The sequence below is a fragment of the Hippocampus bargibanti genome, linkage group LG09 (genome assembly GCF_051943395.1).
Source record: "Hippocampus bargibanti isolate YZ-2025 linkage group LG09, ASM5194339v1, whole genome shotgun sequence".
In the NCBI taxonomy this organism is placed as follows: Eukaryota; Metazoa; Chordata; class Actinopteri; order Syngnathiformes; family Syngnathidae; genus Hippocampus; species Hippocampus bargibanti.
Window position 1 is genome coordinate 465052 of NC_142742.1, and position 20710 is coordinate 485761.

Below are 20710 nucleotides of genomic sequence, written 5' to 3' on the forward strand. Positions count from 1 at the left end.
GTGTCGTTTGTTACGTCGGTGTTGATGCGTGGAAACTTCGCTCTCGACGCTATCATTCCAGAAGTTTTATTTGGTGATTTTTTTTTAATCGATGCTAATAAATGAAAGCTGGTTCTTCATTAAGTGTTCAATTTAACTCATTTTGCTGTCCTCCAGCATGGTTAAACAATATAACTCGTTAGTGAGTCGGTGCACCTGGGATCTTTCTTATCGCGTACAGCAAAAACAATAGCAAAGTACACACACTGTAGTAAAAAGTGTACTAAAACACGAATACTCAGCTTATTGACTCAATTGACTGCGGCATATTTTACATTTTTAATAAAAGCGACACAAAATATGATAGTATCCTAATAGTATCCAGATGCACTTGCTTTTTATTTTATTTTGGAAAACAAACACTGACTTCCATGATTACAAATATCTGCTTTTTATGATTATTTTTTGTCCCAATTTTACTCATCTTTTTACGTATTTAGTATATCATTGAAATGAATAACTGGTGACATCAATTGTACAAACATTTGTCTGCGACAGGGCATGAATGGCGGCCGGGCAGCCATTGGGCGGCGGAGTCCATGACGTCACTGGAGCATCGCAGGCCACTCACACACACACATGCTCACACACTCTTCTCTCTCTCACACAACACACTCACATACACACACAAAGACAACGTCATGGCCTCTCCGGGGCGTCGCGTCACAGGACGTGCGGACATCGCCAATGTGATGCAAAAACTGCAGGGTGAGTTTGTCCAATTATTCACCTCAACTGTTGTGTGTGTGTGTGTGTGTGTGTGTGTGTGTGTGTGTGTTTGTATTTTTGTGCTACTGCTGCAAAGCGGTGTGCTGCTGATTCAGTGGCTGGGCTGCGGGCCAGTCTCAAGTCACTAGAAAACACACACACACACACACGCACTTTTCCAAGCTGGGGAACTGCACTCGATTCACTTTTTTTTGGTAAAAATGCAGTGAAAGTTGTACCCTCGAAATCACAGGTGTCCAAGTCAAGGCCCGGGGGCCAAATCTGGCCCACCACATGATTTTATTCGGCCCGCAAAAGCAAATCAAACTTGTGAAATTCCATCATGGTTGTTAAAGTCCGAACCAAAATGTGATATTGTCGCATGTTGACCACAATAACAGTCATTATTTTTTACTTCAGATTTTGACTTCATAATGGTCCCCGAGAGGAAACTAACTATAATGTGGTCCGTGGCAAAAAATTAATTGGGTCTCTATTTTTTAGCCTACTGGTATATTCGTCGCATTCGCTTGCTTTGAAAACCCGCCGAAATTAATTTGCTGCAATGCGGGTGACACCCGGCGCGTCGTTTGAGGGCTTCCCAAAAACGCCTTTCTATACATCATCGTTTCCGTTTTTTCAGTCAAAAAGGAAAAGAAGGATATTTACCTAGCTATCCAGCTATCTAGCTGGCTTCTCGCTAGCTAGCTATTTGCTATCTAGCTCCCTGGCCGGCTATCTAGCTAGCTATGTATTAGCTATCTAGCTAGCTTTCCATCTATTTGAGTTACTTCCGGGTTGAGTGAACGCTGGCGCGTGTGGCTTGGGAGTTTTGAAAGGCGCTTATCAATGAAACGTATTATTATTATTATTATTACTAACTAACTTGACACATTTCGGTTCCATTTTGTAGCCTAATCTTCCTTTCGTTTCACTGTATTTTTTATTTTATGATTATTTTTTGTCTGCGTTGATATCCACGTGGAGACAAAAGTATCGCAATTTTGAATGCAGGCGAAACGGGGCCAGCAGTTTGGCACCTCCACCACAAATGTTTCAGCACAGTCGCCATGGTGACTGGTCAGCAAGTGCCAAGTCAACCTTTGAAAAAAAAAAAAGATAAACATAAAATTAGAATACACACCATATTACTCTCTTCCTTTACATTTGTCATGGTAACCATCGCGGTTGTTTTTTTTGAGACACGTGGCGCGCACCCACCCACGACTGGTCGCCAGTTCGTCACCTTGGCGGCAATCGCAGGGCTCACATAAACAACATATTCGCCATTATGGGACTGCAGTAATCATAATAGACCACCAGATGGCAGCGTCGCTCTGCAAACACGACAGGATGATTCTTTTTTTTTAATGGATTAGCCGAGTGGAGCTAATCGAAGGAGTGATTGATTGGCGCTCTGTCTCATCTGTCTTGTATCTTAAGTGGTTGATTTCTTTGGTTTGGGCGCCTTCCCTGCTTGTCTTTTAATCTGCACTCCGATGTCCTGTCAGGAGGAATGAATTGCATTCGCTCGGACGTGTTGGCTAAATGGCGGGAGACGAGAGTTAGCCGGATGTTCACACGCTAACCCCATTCAATGCTTCATTAGCTCGAACGAGTAGGACGTCGATTGAAGTATTCTGCTTTTATTTTTGTGGGTTTTTTTATCCAACCCCAAAAATCAGCAAATAGTCCATTTTTTTGAAAATTTAAATCATCTAAAAAAAAGAAACTTGCAACGATTTAGACTCATCATCATCATCATCATCATAACCAATAACAATACATTGAATTTCTAAGCGCCTTTCAAAACTCTCAAGGTCACTTTACAGTCGCAGGATAAGTTTTTTCTGTGGGTGAGCAGCGGCAGCTACACGCGCCAGCGTTCACTCAACCGCGAAGTAACTCAAATAGATAGAAAGCTAGCTAGCTAATGGATAGCAAATAAATAGCTAATACATAGCCGGATAGACAGCTCGCCAGACAGCTAATAGATAGCAAATAGATAGTAACATTTGTGAGTCGGGCTTTAGTTTTTACGCTGCCATGATTTTTTTTGGGTATTTCGACGTTTTCTCAGGTTCTTTTCGGAATCCGAATTTTTTTTGTCAATGTAGATGTCTCTTCTCGTAGTTTTTTTTTTTAGAAACCATGACAACCCCCCTCCCCCTTCACAATGTTGTCCCTTTTCTATCATCTCCCATGATTTAATTTGACGTTTTGTCCTTTTGTTGGCTAGTTGCATCATGTTCCATCCAGAGCAGCCATGATGGAACCGGCAGGCTGAATCTATTTTGAGCAAAAAAAGCTTTTAGTCTGCTCTTGAAAGAAAACAAAAAAAAAAAAACACCACGACCCCCCCCCCCCCCCCTACAATGCTTCCACGAGAGCCCGCCTCTATTGTGGCGAAGAAGCAAAATCCTGCGGTGGGGGTCAGGGGTCGGGGGTCGTCACAATGGCAAAGTGGCCGCCACATCAATTCTTTAGTCAGCTATTTTTTTACCTTCCTTTGGTTAAAGTGAGATTTTCTTCAATTCCCAAAAGAATCAAAGACATTTTTTGGCGGGTAAAATAAACATAAAACAATACGTCAAATACCAAAAGTGGACTTCATTTTCTCTCTCATAATTTCATAAAGTTATATGTCATTTATTATTAATGAAAATCATTTGTAAAGGAAAAGAAGTGAAGCTGCTTGATTTATTATTATTATTATAATTTAGTTATCTATTTTTTTCATAACAAAACCATTTTGGTATGACTATGGAAAATATGCTTTAGTCTGCAACTGACCTATTTCCATTGATTATTATTATGATTATTATATAAAGCAATATGTATGTCTAGCATTGTATATTGTACATCTGCCCGCATATGCAAATGCAACGAATTAAGGACAAAAATTGAACTATATTCCGTGGATATTGCGTGAATATGCTATTTATTTGCTGTCTATTAGCTATCGGCTAGCTAGCTGGCTACCTAGTTAGCAATCTATTTGCTATCTATTTGCTGTCTATTAGCTATCTGGCTGGCTAGCTGGCTATCTAGCTAGCTATCTATTAGCTAGCTAGCTGGCTACCTACCTGGCTGGATACCTAGCTAGTTATCTGTTTGTTGCCAATAATAATAATCATAATAATGATGATGATGATAATAATAATAATACATTTCATTTCTCAGCGCCTTTCCAAACTCTCAAGGTCACTTTACAGTCACAGGATAAGTTTGCTCAGCCACCGAAAAACTTCTCCCGTGACTGTAAAGTGACCTTGAGAGTTTTGAAAGGCGCTTAGAAATGAAATGGCTTGAAATAAATGAAATTATTCCTATTAGCCAGAGGAGCCTCTGGGTGAAGCAAACCACGTGACGTCCTCATTCCCACCCGCCCGTTGCCGATTGGCCGAGCCGCTGATGTGTAAGCAGCCTCCTTCAGTGCCCGTCGGCGGCTGTCCTCATCCTCCTCATCCTCCGCATCCTCCGCAAGGGATGGATGACATTGTAAATCCCACATTCGGGACGCCGTCACTGTGAGGGAGAGAAAGGGAAGAAGGGGGTGGGGGTCGGGGGTCATATTCAGCCTCGCTAGCTCTTTTCTGCACCGCTTCCTGCTTTGCGGGTGACGGGGGGTCGGGGGGGGGGGGGTATGGGTCTGTGGAATGGCTCATTACAAGGACGGATGCGGTGGGAAGACCTCCTTGAATTTGGTCACGGGATTTTTTCAATATCTGCGGGGTAAGTCCACTTAGTCTCCTTATTTTATTTTTTTTTTTTATTTTTGGGGGCGGTACGATTTCAGGAGAGTGCCTTCTCATTGGCCGAGCCGGGTTGTCCCGTGTGCGTCGTCAACCGAGTGCTCGGTGACTGCTAATTCTTTGGTATTTTAATGACGACATAAATGTAGAAAATCAAATCAAAGGGGGGTTTGGGGGGGGGGGCACTCGCATGAATCAAAGCACAAAGGAGGCCGTCGCTAATCTCCTGACGTGACCTCTTTTCCACACGTAGCGTTGCTGCGAGCTTGCTAATTAATTAACCTGACGTTGTATGGGGATGGATGGATGGATGGGGGAGGGGGGCGGGGCTATAACGGGATCGAAAGCTGCGTCATGCTAGCCACCTTGATGAAAATAAAAATCATAAAAATAAAACGTCAGTATTTCGGCAGGTGTGAAGGACAGCGCGGTGGACTAGCGGTTAGCGTGATGCCTCACGGTTGTCGCGGTTGCGAGTTTGAAGATGAGACCGGGGACCAGATTTGTTTTGACGTTGATCAGAATCAGAATCAGAAAACCTTTATTCGTCCCACAATGGCGACATTTGCATTTGTTGATGTCAAGGCAACGGACTGAACGCTCCAATTTTAGGCTCACTTGGCATTTTTGAGGCAAAAGATGCCAAATCTTGGGGGGGGGGGCGGGGCAGCTGAGGGGGCCCCCAAAGACGATCGCTTTGATGCACTCATATTACTCCAAAAAAAGAAAAAATGGAACCTTGTAGATATCGATTGGATTGACAATTGATGGCATTCTTGTACCCCCGTTCTTCTCTTGGCAGATGAGCAAGAATGCGTGCAAAAGAGAACCTTCACCAAATGGATCAACTCTCACTTGGCGAAGGTCAGTCAGTCGTGGAATGGAATCGGTGTTAGCATGAGCTATTTTATTTATTTTCGGATCATTTATTAACTCATTGACAGCCAGACGATGTGCTAAAATGCGTACGCATCGGTGCCAGGGTTTTTGTCATTGACACTCAAATTGCAGGAGCCACAGAATATTGACTTTTAGGACGGAATCAACATTCAAAACCTTAGACTCGCTTCTTCCACCAGAAACAAAGAGTTAATTCCTAAATTATATGAATCTGGAGTTATCTGATCTTGAAATGGGGGCAGCTGTACAAGTTTGGCCGAGTATCTTTGTTTACGTACGCCGGCTGTGATGCAGATGGTGAACAACGGGGCGAGGACATTTCCCCGTGGGTTGTCGTCGATTTGCTTTAAAAAAAAAGATGGTGAGCGGGGTGGGGAGGGTTGTATGCCCCGGTTATGTATTCCCGTATGGAATTCTCAAGCAAATGCCTTCACGCAGATTGCTAGCTTAGCGCTACTGAATACATTGTCACATGCGAGGCGGTTGGCGGGTTTGGCGAGTTGCCCATTCATCTCTTGTGCGCACCCCCACGCCGATTGTTGGACCATCCCGGCCGGGCGCGGAGCCATCGCCGAGGAAACGGCGCCATCCTTGTAACCGCGGGGTAGCCCGCGGCGCTCGTTGCTAACAAGCCCGTTTGTCACTTGGAGCATTTGCTCCGCCGTGGCTTTGGCATACCAATGACCTTCGGCCAGCACACCACCGCCATTCCCGCGCCCCTTCCCCTCCCCTCCCCTAACCACTTCAGTCTCAGGTCGCGCTGGTAACAAGAGAAAGCGCTAAACCGTCGTCCTGTCTTGCAGCGTAAACCGCCGCTAGAAGTCAACGATCTTTTCGAGGATATTAAAGATGGGGTGAAACTTTTGGCTCTGTTGGAAGTGCTGTCGGGTCAAAGGCTGGTAAGTCGACCATTTTGATGTGTGACGTTTGATTTTACTGCCATTTGCGCCTGAGAAAATTACGGTTTCCAATCAAAAAATAATACATCCAAAATGGTGAAAATAGTAAGAACTGTACTCAACGTTAATTGAAAAGACGAGAACGGGCGATCAGTCCAGCGCTAGCTGCTAGCTTCCTTTAGATGAATTGCGCATGAGCGTGGTACGGGTCTTAGCTGGAATCCAGAGTGACGGCTCGGCTCATCCCTGCAATCGAGACTCAGGGGTTAGCGTCGTTTTTAGCATTGTCGCATAATGGCCCAAAAAAAACGCTAACGAGTGGAAATGCAGACAGCTTCCTGGTACAAAATTGTGGAATTTCCGTCCTGCCGCTGGATAACGTACGATGTGTACTTCCCCCAGCCCTCCGAGCAAGGCCGGCAACTCAAGAGGATCCACTGGGTTTCCAACATCGGCACGGCGCTGAAATTTCTCGAGGGCAGGAAGGTCAGTACTCAAACGGAAGCGCCGATTGGTTGGAAATGGGAGCTGCTCATCGTTACGTAATGTCCGCGTCTCCGAGTCCTTTCCGGATGCGCCGCGTCCTACTTTGCCTTTGCGCAGGCTGCGCTTACCTTCTGACCAGTGTGCGCTTGCTTGCGTTGCAGTTTACGCATTTCCTCTCTTGCGCTTCAGAGCAGCGGATCCACAAATTTCCGGAACTGCGTAGCTCAAGATAAAATGTATCCATCCGGTTGATTATTTTTGGATTCGATGGACGGAGAGGAATCGGAAAAGGCCCCAATTTCCATCTGACACCCCCTTTTATATATTTGTCGACCGGTGCTAGCTGCGCTTACATCTGCTTTCCTCGCTATGCTAGCAAGTTAGCATAGCTAGTGGCAACAAAAGTCAGGCCGAAAGTCCTGGTGACGATGACCTTCCTGTCCAGACTGTTGGGAAGAAAGTGAACTTTAAATCGATGCTACGTGAGTTAGCATGTCCCGACAGAATTAGCTGTGAGCTACTAGCTTGTGTCTATGACCCACCGATTGTTCCCGACTTTAAAACCCAACCAGGGTGTAAACGATCCCCGGTTTTGGTTTTTGGTTTCAGATCAAACTGGTGAACATCCACGCGACGGACATCGCGGACGGACGCCCGTCCATCGTCCTCGGGTTGATTTGGACCGTCATCCTCTATTTCCAGGTCCAGTAGGTTCATCCGCTTGAATTCTACGCTCGATGATTTCCCAAAAGCGATAACGAGGATGACGTCGGCAGATTGAGGAGTTGACCAGCAACCTTCCAGACCTCCAGACTTTGTCGGCTAGCAACTCGTCGGTAGAGAGCTCCGAAACGGGAACAGGAAGTCCTCCCGTGAAGCCAAAAGTGGTCAAGTTTCAAGGCAACGCCAAGAAGGCGCTGCTCCGATGGGTCCAGAGTACCGCCGCCAAGTATGTCCGACTTGAGGAATTTTGCAAAGGTCTCAAAGTACCCGCTGACTTTTTAGCTCTTTGTATCACGTCGTCAAGCTAGCGTTAGCTGTGAAAGTTTTCGTACGTAGCCAGACGGGATAAATCTTGGACGATTAACCTAAGGTCGAGTCTCCACGAGGAAAAGGACTCGCTGCCTGAGATTCAAACCACGATCGGGTCTGACAAATATTCGATTGGGTTGTCATTTAGCAAAACATAACAGCTAGCTTGCTAGGCGACGCCAACTCCGCGGCAAGCTAGCAAGAGAAACGGGAGTCCGGGAGCCGGTCTCTGCGAGTCTGCGTCTAATTTTCGGTCGGCGTATCTGTTGAAAGGTCAAAGATGGTGGCCGCAGGGTCAAACTTCCGACCCGTTTAAGCTCGTTCATTGTTCCGTTTGGGTCAAATGACCTTTTGGCCAGGCCTCGCGGCATCGAGGTGAAGGATTTTGCCGCTAGCTGGCGCGACGGAGTGGCCTTCCAGTCGCTGGTCCACGCCATCCGGCCCGACCTGGTGGACATGGAGGCGGTGCGGCGCAGGGGCAACAAGGAAAATCTGGAAGAGGCTTTTGCGCTAGCCGAAAACCAGCTGGGGATTCCTCGCCTGCTGGATCCGCAAGGTCTTGCCCTTCGATACTCCACAAATCTCTTGCTCTAGCGATTTATTTCTGTCGTTGGTCGTTGGTTGATTTATTTAGCCAGCAACCCGTTTATTTATTTATTTATTTTATTCACATTTACTCTATTCCAAACAATTTTTATTTCTTTATTGATTTCACCATTTACCCATTTAGTCATTTTATTCCTAATTATTCAACTTTCTTTGTAATTATTGGTGTATTTATTTATTTATTCATTCATCATCATTCATTATTTATTTAGTCATCTGCCAATTTATTTATTTTACTCTCATTTATTCCAAACGATTTTCATGTCTTTATTTATTAGTTTGAGTATTTATTTGTTTGACCGTGACCCATTTATTAATTTTATTCCTACTGATTTATTGAAATGTATTTCTAATTATTGTTGTGTTTATGTATGTATGTATTTTTTGTATTGATGGTGGGGACAATGCTGATCCCGATGATGACTGGATCAAATTTGGATTTGGAATTCCTTTGACAAAGACATTTCTTCCAAACTTTGTCAATTGCGCCGTCTTTTGATTCTTTGTAAAAATGCCTTTTTTTTTTTTTGTTGTTGTTTTTTTTTTGGTTCCCGACAGCGCCGGCACGATTGAGTCTTTTGACCTGAGTTGGTGATTGTTTGTGTGCCCTCCTTCGCAGACGTGGACGTGGACAAGCCGGACGAGAAGTCCATCATGACGTACGTGGCGCAGTTCCTCAAGCAGCATCCGAAGCCTGACAAGCCGGAAAGCCACGGACACCACGATGAGGTAGCCGCGTGCCGTGCGGCGTCTCCGCTTTGCTTCTGTCGGCTAGTCGCCCCCGTCCCCCCCCCCACGAATCCCCTCTGACGCGTCTCTTTCGTCTGCTTTTCCGCCTCCCCTCCGATAGTTTGGCCCACAAGATATCGAGCTAATGCTTGAGGTACGTTTTGCCTTTTTGGTGTCGGTCAGCTTCCTGCAATGTTCTCTTTCTAAACACGTGAAGCCGACGAGCATTTACGCAGGCAACACTCGCTTTTTCCAAATGATTCAATGTTTCCCTTCATATTACGTGTATCGACTCATCTGGACAAAATGGATTGATTTATTGAGTTATTTATTCATTTGTATGCTTATTTATTATTTATTACTATGGTTATTGGATTGGATATATTGTTTATTTTGCATTTGTTTGTTTATGCATTTATTATAACACTAATTATATATATAATATTTATTTATTTATTACTTCATTAATTATTTTATTTATTATGTATGTGGAATGTTTATATATTTATTTATGTGTGATATTATTGGATTGCGTGTTTATTTATTTATTTTTATGTTTATTCATGACTTTATTTATTGTTTATTTATGTGGTTATTCATTTATTTTTTATGTATTTATTTATTTAGGTGTGTTTATTTATATGGTTATTGGATTATTTATTTATTTATGTTTATTTATTATTTATTTATATGGTTATCGGGTGATCCATTTATTTATTTAATGTTTATTTATTATTTATTTATATGTGCAAGACCAAAAAAAAAAAAAAAAAAAACGATCACTTAATGAAAGATAAATGACCCCCCCAAAAAAGATATTAATATTTAAAAACAATCCAAGTAAGCTCCTCCTCCTCCTCCTCCTCCTCCCCCGCCATGTCGACAGCGGGAGGAGCGCAAGATGCTGACGGAGCTGAAGGTGTTCCTGGACCAGCTGGAGCGAGACGTCCTGAGGGCCCAAGCGGCCGAGGGCAACCTCACCCACAAGTATCAGGTAGTCGCTTTTGGGGACCCAAACCGGCTCGCTTTGGGGTTTTTTTCTTAGATTTTTAAATATGTCAATCAAAAAGCGTACAATGGGTCCTTCCTGGTCACAACAACAACAATAATAATGCATTTCATTTCTCAGCGCCTTTCAAAACTCTCAAGGTCACTTTGCAGTCACAGGATCAGTTTTTCTGTGGGTGAGTAGCGGCAACCACACGCGCCACCGTTCACTCACCTGGAAGTAACTCAAAGAGATAGAAAGCTAGCTAGCCAGCCAGCTAATAGATAGCTAATAGCCAACAGCTATCTAGATAGCCAATATGTTTCCTGACTCAGTTAGCTAGCTAGCCATATAGCCAATAGATAGCTAATGGATAGCTTTATTTTGATCACTTGAGCTATCTAGCTAGTGATCTAGCTGGCTACCTAGTTAGCTATCTATTAGCTTGCTAGCTGGGCTAGCTATATATTTGCTATCTATAAGCTAGCTAGCTATTAGTTATCTATTAGTGAGCTAGCTAGCTTTCTATCTATTTGAGTTATTCCCGGTCGAGTGAACGCCGGCGCGTGTGGCTGCCGCTGCTCACCCTCAGAAAAACTGATCCTGTGACTGAAAAGTGACCTTGAGAGTTTTGAAAGGCGCTGAGAAATGAAATGGATTCTTCTTCTTCTTCTTCTAATGATTCTTTTGCGCAGGCCTTCAAGAACTTCCGCGTGCAGTACGAGATGAAGAAGAAGCAGACGGATCCTCTCCTGCTAGCGCGCCGCAAGGACGGCAAGATGTCTGCCGACCAGGCGCCGGTCAAGCAGGCGTGGGATCGCTTGTCCGTCAGGGTGCGCGGGAAATTTGCCGGCGTTCCAGTTCGGATCCATTTGAGACCGACCTTTGTTTTGTTTTGTTTCCTTTTCAACGGCAGCTGCTGGACTGGCACGTCCACCTGGACAAGTCCTTGCCGGATCCTCTGGGAGGCATCGGAGCCTGGCTGCACCGAGCCGAGATGGCCCTGAGGGAGGACCTTGTGGTCCAGCACGCTCACGAGGAGACGGCAAACCTTCTCCGCAGGAAACTGGAGCAGCACAAGGTTCGCTTTTCGCTCCCAAGTCAAACATGCTCCTCGGCTAAGCTCACAAATCCTTTTGGCGACGTGAGCCTTCCTTCACGGGTCACATGAGCCACTTTTGGCGCCGGTCGTTTCAGGAGCTGTTGCAAAACCTGGAATGGCACCGGCAACCCTTGCAGCAGATCCACCGGGACGGATCGGTCAACGGCGTCCCGGTCCCGCCCGAACAGCTGCAAGATCTTTCCGAGCGGTGAGTGGCCGGCCGGCCGTTCCCGAAGCTCCAACAGCCGCCGGAGGCCAATCCGGCGAACCGTTTCCCCTTTTGCAGCTTCGACGTTGTGTCCGCGTCGTGGCACGGCCACTTGGTCAAAATGGAATTCTGGGAGACGAAACATCGCCTGATGGCCTTTCTGCTCTCGGCCGAGTCCGAGCTCAAATCCTGGATGGTCAAGTACGGCGGGCGGGACTCGGTGGAGCTCCTGTTGCGGAGTTACCTGGTGAGTCGCAGCCAAAATGGCCCAGACGCCAAAATGGCGCCGCGCTAACGGAAGCTCCCTCTCAAACACGTTTCTAGGCCTTCATTGAGGGCCACGGCTTCTCGGAGCGCTACGACCTCCTCTTTTCGGCACTCAAGCGAGCGGCCGACGTCTACGTCAAGTCGGACGCCTCAAGTCAGTCGCACAAATGCCTCTTTCAAGATACCGCCGCTCGCTCGGCTTCTGGTTATTTTTTAGCTTTTGCTCTCAAAGATTCATCCAAAAATGAGATTTTGAACGCCACTCGGAGTTGACCGTCAAAGTAAACGTCAAACAAATGCCTCTTTCGAGACACCAGCGGTCATCTCCTGATTATTTATAAAAATAGATTGATTATATATATTGATATACTGATTTTTTATAAAACTCATTTTTTGATGAATCTTTGACAGCAAAAACAAAAAAATAATATGTAAAAAATATGAAAAAAATATTTTGTGGTGATAAAAAATAAATAAATAAATAACTATTGTAATCACGGTGTTGTCTTCTCACCGTGATGTTGACTATTTCAGACAGTCGAGATAACAGTACTCGTGTCATTGTATTTGATGTGTTAAATGTCATTGAAATACCGTCGCCGTGGTAATAGTGCGCTCGGGGGTCATCGGGGCTGACCTTGACCTTGTGGTCCGCAGTGGACGAAAGGGAGGGCGTGAGCAAATTGTTGCGCGAGGCGGCGTCTCAGTGGAAGAACCTGTCGCTGGAGGTGCGCAGCGTTGGCAGCATGCTGGAGGAGGTCCTCTCCAACTGGGACAAGTACGGCCGCGCCGTGGACGCTCTGCAGGCCTGGTTGGAGGACGCCGAGCGCGTCCTCCGCCGAGCCGAGCCCGACAAGCGCGTGAGTTGCCTTCCGAGTGGCCATCGTCATCCATATTGGCTGTTGTCCATATATGGGCACGATCGGCGGCGTCTCTTGTGTTTTTCAGGATTTTTTCCGCCAGCTGTCGCTTTGGGTCCAGCAGCACACGGACATGAACGACGCGGGCAACTTCCTCATCGAGACGTGCGACGACGGCGTGTCGCGAGACCTCAAGCAGCAACTCCTCCTCCTGAACGGCCGATGGAGGGAGCTCTTTGTCAAAGTCAAACATGTACGTACCTTCGCTTCTTTTGACGCGTTAGCAAGAATTAATAAAAACAGAGTGGCTTGCCAGATCTAACGTCAGACATCCCAGATGGGTCAAAACAGATGACAGCCGCAAGCAGCTAGCGAGCTAGTTACTATTTCTTAGCTACATGGATGGCTAGCTCACTGTCTAGCTGGCTATCTGTCTGTCTATCTATTTGCTATATCTTAGTGATCTTGCTTGGTAGCTGGCTATCTAGCTAGCTATTGATGTAGTTATTTAGCTAGCTCTCTATTGGCTAGTTAGCTAGCTTTCTATCTATTTGACATCTTTGACTTCCGTTTCACTTTTCGGACTTCACAATAAGAGTGGATTTTTTTGGGGGGTTTGTTTGTTTGTTTGTTTTGTTGTCGTTGTCAGTACGCGAGGGCGGACGAGGTGGACAAATTAAGGCACGACTACCAGGACGGCATCAACATTTTGAAAATGTTCATGGACGCCACCGACGATAAGCTGAACGCCGCCGTGCAAGTGTCTTTCCTCAACGTCCGCACGTTTGCTCAGGACGTGGAGGTATTTTCACCAGCCCCTCCCCCTTTCAGAAATGCCAAAGCGCTGCTTTTAACGTGCTCACCCGACAGGAAATCAAGCACAAAGTGCCGGCCATGGAGGCGGCGTGTAAAGCGGCGGGTCGCAGCGCCCAGCTGCTAAGCAAAGACACGGCGCGGGACGAAGCGGCTCACATGACGGCCGTGATGACGTCCGTCAAGGAGCAGCTCGGCAAGGTGAGGCCGCGTGGCTTGTCGGACTCCGTTCTAAACGGAATACAATACAATACGATTGCCGACGGTTGCTTAGCGACCACCCAGGAAGTAGCCCGCTGCGATCTGGTTCGTGGGTGTTGCTTTGAGTCGTTTTTAAGCTCTATTTTTCACACTGATGGGCCGTCAAAGCCTGCAAAGCCTTCTCTGCTGGCCTAAAAAAATATCTGAATCACAGACTAATGTGAATTATATTTTGTCCGTAATTTTTCTTCAATACAGTAAAGTCTCGTTATATCGATATTCAAGGGAGTCCGAAAAAATATCGATATAACCGGGACTATCGATATATCCGATATCGATATAACGAGACTTTACTGTAATTCCAAATTGTCTTTCAGCTTCCTTTCATTGCTTTTCCCTTGTTGTGCTGCTTCCAGACGTGTGTTTTCGTATTTAAGCATTTAACCAATCACATTCCCGTATTTGTTCAGCAATGTTTTTCCCACCCACGAGGGGGCAGCATTTGCCTTTTGTCAACGTTAGCGCTTTATTCCAGCTTCGGCTGTTTTTTTTAACGCGCTATATAAATCAAAAAGTATTTTCTACACCTGCCCCCATTTCAAGGTCAGATAACTCCAGACCCATATAACTTAGGAATTAATGTTTTTTTTTTTTTCTGATGAAAGAAGATAGTCTAAGCTCTAAGGTTTCTAAAGCTGCATTGAATGTTTGTGTAGTCCTAAAAGTGAATATTCTGTGTGTCCTGGAATTTGAGTGACAATGACACTGGAGTGGACACTTTTTTTTTTTTTTTTTGCACACGGTCCAGCAGTGAATGAGTTAATTTTTGTTTCCCTTCTCTGCGGACATCAGGTGAGGGAGCGATGTCTGCCTCTGCTGAAGGAGTCGCAGTCCCTCTTACCCCCCCTGGAAGAAATGGAGAAGAACATCAGCGGCTTCTACCAAGCTCTGGAGAAAGCCAGCCAAGTCACCGGCGGAAGCCGCGCCGAGGAGCCCGCCGACTTCAAAGTAAAGTGTCAGGTGATCCACCGCCGGGAGGCTCGGTCCTCCCAGGACGGACGGGGCTTGACGCCTCGTTTGTGGCAGGAGTTGGCGGCCGCCACGCAAAGCTGCAAAAAGTGTCTGATGGTGATTGAGAGGAATCACCAGAGCATCTTGAAGCTGATGGAGCAAAGTCAGACTCTGCAGCACTTGGATATGAGCCTCCTGGAGAAGCGGCTGGAAGACCTCCGGGCCTCCTCCCAGGTAAACATCTTCCTTCTCTGCCTGCGAAGGCTCCTTTGCATCAATGAGCTTATTCGCCGGCGGAGGTGCAAAGAGGTCATTCCTAAGTTATCTGAGCTTGAAATGGGGGCAGGTGCAATACACGCATGTTGCTTTTGTTCGCAGGCCATGTTTCAGGAAGCCACCGAGTGGAGGAAGCGCGCCGAGGCCAACCGAGGCCTCGTGAAGCGCTTTGACGACTCCCGGTTGGAACTGGAGAAAGTTCTCAAGATGGCGGAAAGCTGCCTGACGGAAAGGGGAAACCCGGACGACTTGCTCAAGAAGCACACGGTGAGAATTGTACTGCATTGCCTTTCATTTCATGTTATCTTATTTTATTTTTCAGTATTATATTTTATGGGATTTTTTTTTTTGTGCGGTGAGAAATTGCTGGTTAGTCAACTAGTCTTTTATTTTGGTAACATTTTGAGCAATGTGGTGATGATTGAGTTGGTTTTTATTTTATTTTAGTCTATTTATTTGCTTACTTATTTATTTATTTTGTGGTGCAAATTACTGATTCGTCGACTTGTCTCTTATTTTGGTGACATTTTGAGCGTTGTGTGTCTTCCAAACATTAATTTCCCATCGGTAACCATTAAAATGAGAATGAATCGTTTCCCAGGTTCCCATAAAACATCATTTTCGACTAAATAAGCCTTAAAACTACACAAAATAGACCTTATTTTATGTCTAATAAATGTGCTATTGTATTGTAATGAAAGAAATAAACTGTACTCTAAAATCAAGTGGTTGTATTGGTGGCTTGATGGAATGGAATAGGAGGAGGTGGGAGGGAGGGAGGGAGGGAGTTACTGTTTGGAAGGAGAGTCGCCTGAGCAAATGCACGTACGTGACAAATGTTGTGACTTTATCAGGAGTTCTTCGGGCAGCTGGACCAGCGCGTCCTCAACACGTTCCTCAAGGCTTGCGACGAGCTCACCGACATTTTACCCGAGCCGCAGCAACAATCGCTGCAGGAAACCGTGCGGGCGCTGCACAAACACTGGAAGGTGACAACGGAGACGGCGACGGCGCCGGGCGGCTTCGGAAATGTCCCTCCTGAAATGTTTTCCTTTGTCAGGACGTCCAAAGCGACGCTCCCGTCCACCTCCTCCGCCTCAAAGTGGAGGCGGAGGCGAGCGAGATGGCGGCGCCGCTGCAGGAGTGCCGGGCCGAGCTGAGACGGGAAAAGCGCCACCTGGACGGCACGGGCAGCGAGAGGCTGGTCAAGGAGCACCGGGTGAGCGACGACCTCCCTCGCCGAAACGCGTGGGCTGACGGCGGCCATTTTGTCCCGCTCAGACCTTCTTCCGAGAAAAGGGTCCTTGGTCCCTCTGCCAGAAGAGGCTGCGCGTGATGGAGGAACTCTGCCAGAAGCTCCCCGAAGGTGACTCGGCCCGCCAAATTCTCGACAGGTCCCGGAAGGACTACGCCGAGCTGAGCCGGGAGATCGAAAACACGCATCAGAAGCTCATGCGACACCCGGATAAATGGGAGGATTACAACGCCAGGTGGGCTCAGCCACCTTTCAAATTTAAATGTGTTCAAACGTCGTGGCTTTTATTGTTTGAAAAAAGTGATTTTTTTTCAATTTATCGTACTTTCCAAACTATTATAAGGTGCACCCGAAAGAAGACGCCGACTTTTGAGATTTTGGAACCATTTCTGAACCCGTTTGAAAAACGTCTTTTTGTCGCCTGATTTTTTTTGTTAAAAAAAAAATCCAATTAAATAATAATGATAATAATTTACTGTATTTTCCAAACTATAATAAGATGCAACCAAAAGAAGGTGCCGACTTTTGGCATTTTTGAACAATTTCTGAACCGGTTTGAAAAATGTGGTTTTGTAGTCTGGTTTTTGGTTACAAAAAAATAAATAATAATAATAATAATTTACCGTATTTTCCGAACTATAATAAGGTGCACTCGACAGAAGCCGCCAATTTTTGAACAATTTCTGAACCAGTTTGAAAAATGTGTTTTTTTGTAGTCTGTTTTATTTTTTATTATTATAGTTTATGTTATTTGTAAAATGTTTTTCAATTTACCGTATTTAACTAGCTGGGCTAGCTCGTCATCTAGATAGCCAGACAACAGATAGCTAATAGAATCATAAATAGCAAATAGATCATCATCATCATCATCATCATCATAGCAAATAGCGAGTTAGCTCGGCATTCAGCATTCACTCAAATAGATAGAAAGAAAGGAAGCCATTTTCTTCTTTATTTGCTGGCGATTAAATGTCAGCGGCAACTTCAATGGGACGAAAAAAAAAACCCACAGTTTTTGGTCGGTTTGTTGCGTAATCAGCAAAAAAATGCTAACGTTGCTCTCCAAAATCAAATGCGAATGCTTGCAAATGTCTCATTTTTGGTGAAAAGGAAAAAGTCGCAAAGAAAAGAAAAACATTGGTGGATTGATTGACTTTTCACCTTGCTGGTGTGGAAACAGATACGCCGAACTTTCCTGCTGGTTGATCTCCAAAGAGAGCCAACTGCGACTCGTGAGGAAGCGGGCGGGCGACCCCAGGAAATACGCTCAAGTCAAGGCGGCCGTCACGGTAGGTTTTTTGCTGCCGCCGCCGCCGCCTTTTGCGCCATCTTCTTTGTCTTGCTGGGTGGCCGCGGCAGGAGCTGAGAAACGACGCCGAGCTTCAGGAAGGCAACTTTTGCCGACTCAAAGCCCGCATGGCCGTCCTGGTGGAGATTTGCGCCGACGACGACGCCCAAAAGCAAGGAAACGCCCTCGGGAAGCTCTCGGCGGATTTCAAGGCTCTTCTCTCGTCTCTCGTCCAGGTCAGTCGTCACTCGGCGTTTCCAAACGTTCTCGGGGTTAAATCGGCGATTCCATACCAGTTCGGGATTCCCTGTTCGCTTCCCGATTGCGCAAGATTGAACCCGTATTGTTTCAGACTTTTTTTATTGTGGACCGAACAAACAGAGTTGGCGGACCAGATGCGGGCCCGAGGGCCTCAAGTTTGACACCTATCCACAAATATTTTTTTTCTTCAAAATAAATGTTTTTTTTCTTTTAATCATCTCCGATTGACCTCCATTTTGAGATTGACTTTTTAAGACTTTGTTTTTTTTTTTTATTATTATTGTGGACCGAACAAACAAATTTGGCGGACCAGATGCGGGCCTGAGGGCCTCAAGTTTGACACCTATCCACAAATATTTTTTTCTTCAAAATAAATGTTTTTTTTTTCTTTTAATCATCTCCGATTGACCTCCATTTTGAGATTGATTTTCAGCCCTGAGTGTATTTTTTTTTTATTATTATTATTTTTTATTAGGCCGAGAAGACGGTCTTGGCGGTGGGCGACTGCGTTCAATTTGGGGAGGAAGTGCAGACCACTTTGGCGGATCTTCTCCAAGCGCAGAAAGAAGCTCAGGCTGACGTCTCCCGAATCCTGGATTGTCCCACCGTGAGGGAAGCGCAGCAATTGTTGCTGCTTCACCAGGTGCTTCCATTGTATTTTGTACAGCTGCCCCCATTTCAAGCTCAGATAACCGCAGACCCATATCAATTAGGAATTAACTTTTTTTTTTTCGGAGATCATCGAAGGTTTCTAACGCGGTATTAAATGTTGATGTCGTCCTCAAAGTCAATATTTTGTGGATCCTGGAATTTGAGTGACAATGACAAAAACCCTGGCACCGGACCGGACACATTTTTACACTAACGGGTGTCAACGGTCGTTCCCCGTAGCAAGTTGTGAAACGGCTGAAGCTGAAGAGGAAAGATGTCCAGCAGCTGATGCATCGGGGGCAGCAGCTGCAGGCCGAAGAAGGCCCGGGAGGAGACGCTTTGCGGCAGGACCTGCGCAGCCTGGAGAACGCCGTGGCAAAAATGGAGCAAAGCGTGGATTGGCAAGAGCAAAGCTTGGAGGTGAGCCACGCACGAGTCGTCGTCGTCGGTGACGTGGTTGGCGGTGACCTTTTTTTATTTGCCGTGGTCAGGTCGCACTGGCGGCTTGGCAAGAGTTTGACAGCCAGCAGGAGGCCGTGCGCCACTTTGTAAGCAAGGCCCGAGCGGCCGCGGAGCGACAGCTGAAATTCTGCAGTCCCGAGAGCCTGGCGGTGGAACTGGACCGGGCCAGAGTGAGTCCCGCCGCAATCCTCGCTTTCACCCCGTCCAGGCTCATTCTTTCACAACACATATTAGCTCCTTTTTTTTCGCCCGGCCAAATGTAGTAATCTGTGCCCACCGATGTTTCGCTATTAGCACACCGCTTTGATCTTGATTGGCCAATTATAGATAATAGTCTTAGGATATATTTTTTTCTTTCAGCAGTCCGTCGCGGTATCAAAGGAGCCAAGAAAAACAGTGTGGTTTCGCGTTGATGTGTCGCAGGTCCTCCTGAAGCAATGCGAAGCCGAAGCGTCGCACGTGAACATTTTGCTGAAGAGAGCCACGGAAATCCAAGTGGGCCCCCAAAACAAGGCGCTGCTCCTCCAGCAGGCTCGCGCCCTCGCCCAGCAAGTGGACCAAGTGGAAGCCGGCCTTCAAAAGGAGTGCGCTTCTTCTCCAGACCCACTCCCCGCGCTGCGCCTTTTTTGCCGCCACATTCTTACATCATGTCGGCCTTTTTGTGCTGTAGTGTGAAAACGGCCGAGGAGATGAAAATCAAGTGGGACGGCTTCGCCGCCGACTTTGAAGCTTTTTCCTCGTGGATATCTGACAAGGAGAAGCGACTGGACGCCTTGAAGGCTTGCGATTTGCCGCTGGAGCAACAGATGGAGACGGTCAAGGTACCCCAACCATCCTGAACAATTTTGCTGCGCTCTCTGCTGAGGATAAAGAATATGTTCCGCTTCATATCGTCAGTCTTTATGAGTTTATACTCGTTTGTTTTCATCTGTTGCTTCGCTGTCACATGGATGCTCATTTTTCATGTTTTTTTTTTGTGTTAGCATGATGCTAACTGATGCTAAATGGTTGTTTCGAATGGCACGCTGTTAATATTTGGTCCGATAGTACGTTTCCGCGTTTCCAGGTTGTGGAGGCGGAGCTCCAAGAGCGTGCCGGAGTTCTCTCCGGATTGGAGGCCGCCTGGCAGGATCTGGCAGGGTTGGTTTCGTCGGGCGAGGCGGCCCGCATCAAAGCCCGCCTGACCCAAATGGGACGCTACTGGGACGAGCTGAGGGACGGCGCGCAGCGGCTTCGCGGCCGGCTGAGGGAAAGCTTCTCGCAACAGCAGAAGTTCACGCGGAGCTTCCAAGAGGTGCCGCAAAAAGGAATTCGCAACCCACGCTGGATTGGCGCTTTGCTCCCGGAATCTCGCCATTTCTGGCGGGGTTCCTTCTTGTTATGTTCGAGCTCCATTTCTCATTTGTTTTTATATTCTTTTGTCATTTTTATTTTTATCGTATTTTGTTTGTTTTTTTAGGCACAAGAATCACTGCGTGAGCTGGCGTCAAAGCTGGAGGAGCCAATCAAGACGTGCGCTTCCTCATCTGATACCTACAAGGCCCTTCACGATCACTTGGTGCTCCATTCTTACCTCTTGGGATAAAAAATAAATATATATATATATATATATATATACAGAAAGCGAGAGAGAGTTATTGTTGTATTACTATATTGTTTACTATCTATTCTTTTGTTATTATTTATTCTTTTATTTTATTATTTTTATATTTTCTATTTTTTTACGATATTTATTTATTCATTTATTATTCTTTTATCTTATTTTTTATGATATATTTTATATATATAGTTATTATTATTATTTATTGTTATTTTACATTATTTTTTCTATATTTTTTCTATATTTATGTATTATTATCTATTCTGTTACATCCGGGTTGAGTGAACGCTGGCGCGTTTGGCTGCCGCTGCTC

At 45.9% G+C, this 20710-nt stretch overlaps 1 protein-coding gene across 13 annotated transcripts in view; it reads left to right on the top strand.

The window, feature by feature from the left end:
* Nucleotides 1–20710, top strand: part of syne1b (spectrin repeat containing, nuclear envelope 1b) — an 81407-nt gene that overhangs the window by 126 nt on the left and 60571 nt on the right. For 6 of the 13 annotated variants that reach the window (XM_089004511.1, XM_089004509.1, XM_089004496.1 and 3 more), the window contains exons 2-35: nt 538–747; nt 5305–5366; nt 6206–6301; nt 6704–6787; nt 7397–7489; nt 7564–7736; nt 8179–8375; nt 9045–9154; nt 9276–9308; nt 10041–10148; nt 10838–10975; nt 11059–11223; nt 11340–11452; nt 11531–11699; nt 11777–11873; nt 12377–12579; nt 12668–12832; nt 13229–13381; nt 13450–13593; nt 14446–14613; nt 14680–14838; nt 14983–15147; nt 15735–15869; nt 15941–16099; nt 16162–16370; nt 17316–17424; nt 17495–17659; nt 18160–18327; nt 18576–18755; nt 18827–18967; nt 19221–19381; nt 19468–19618; nt 19864–20091; nt 20257–20355. In XM_089004511.1, the coding sequence (XP_088860637.1) occupies nt 579–747; nt 5305–5366; nt 6206–6301; nt 6704–6787; nt 7397–7489; nt 7564–7736; nt 8179–8375; nt 9045–9154; nt 9276–9308; nt 10041–10148; nt 10838–10975; nt 11059–11223; nt 11340–11452; nt 11531–11699; nt 11777–11873; nt 12377–12579; nt 12668–12832; nt 13229–13381; nt 13450–13593; nt 14446–14613; nt 14680–14838; nt 14983–15147; nt 15735–15869; nt 15941–16099; nt 16162–16370; nt 17316–17424; nt 17495–17659; nt 18160–18327; nt 18576–18755; nt 18827–18967; nt 19221–19381; nt 19468–19618; nt 19864–20091; nt 20257–20355 (4869 nt within the window). In that variant the 5' untranslated portion in view covers nt 538–578. Of the gene's footprint in view, nt 1–537; nt 748–4386; nt 4483–5304; nt 5367–6205; nt 6302–6703; nt 6788–7396; nt 7490–7563; nt 7737–8178; nt 8376–9044; nt 9155–9275; nt 9309–10040; nt 10149–10837; nt 10976–11058; nt 11224–11339; nt 11453–11530; nt 11700–11776; nt 11874–12376; nt 12580–12667; nt 12833–13228; nt 13382–13449; nt 13594–14445; nt 14614–14679; nt 14839–14982; nt 15148–15734; nt 15870–15940; nt 16100–16161; nt 16371–17315; nt 17425–17494; nt 17660–18159; nt 18328–18575; nt 18756–18826; nt 18968–19220; nt 19382–19467; nt 19619–19863; nt 20092–20256; nt 20356–20710 lie in introns of those variants that run through there. The other 7 variants (XM_089004505.1, XM_089004512.1, XM_089004501.1 and 4 more) reach the window with 6 other exon arrangements.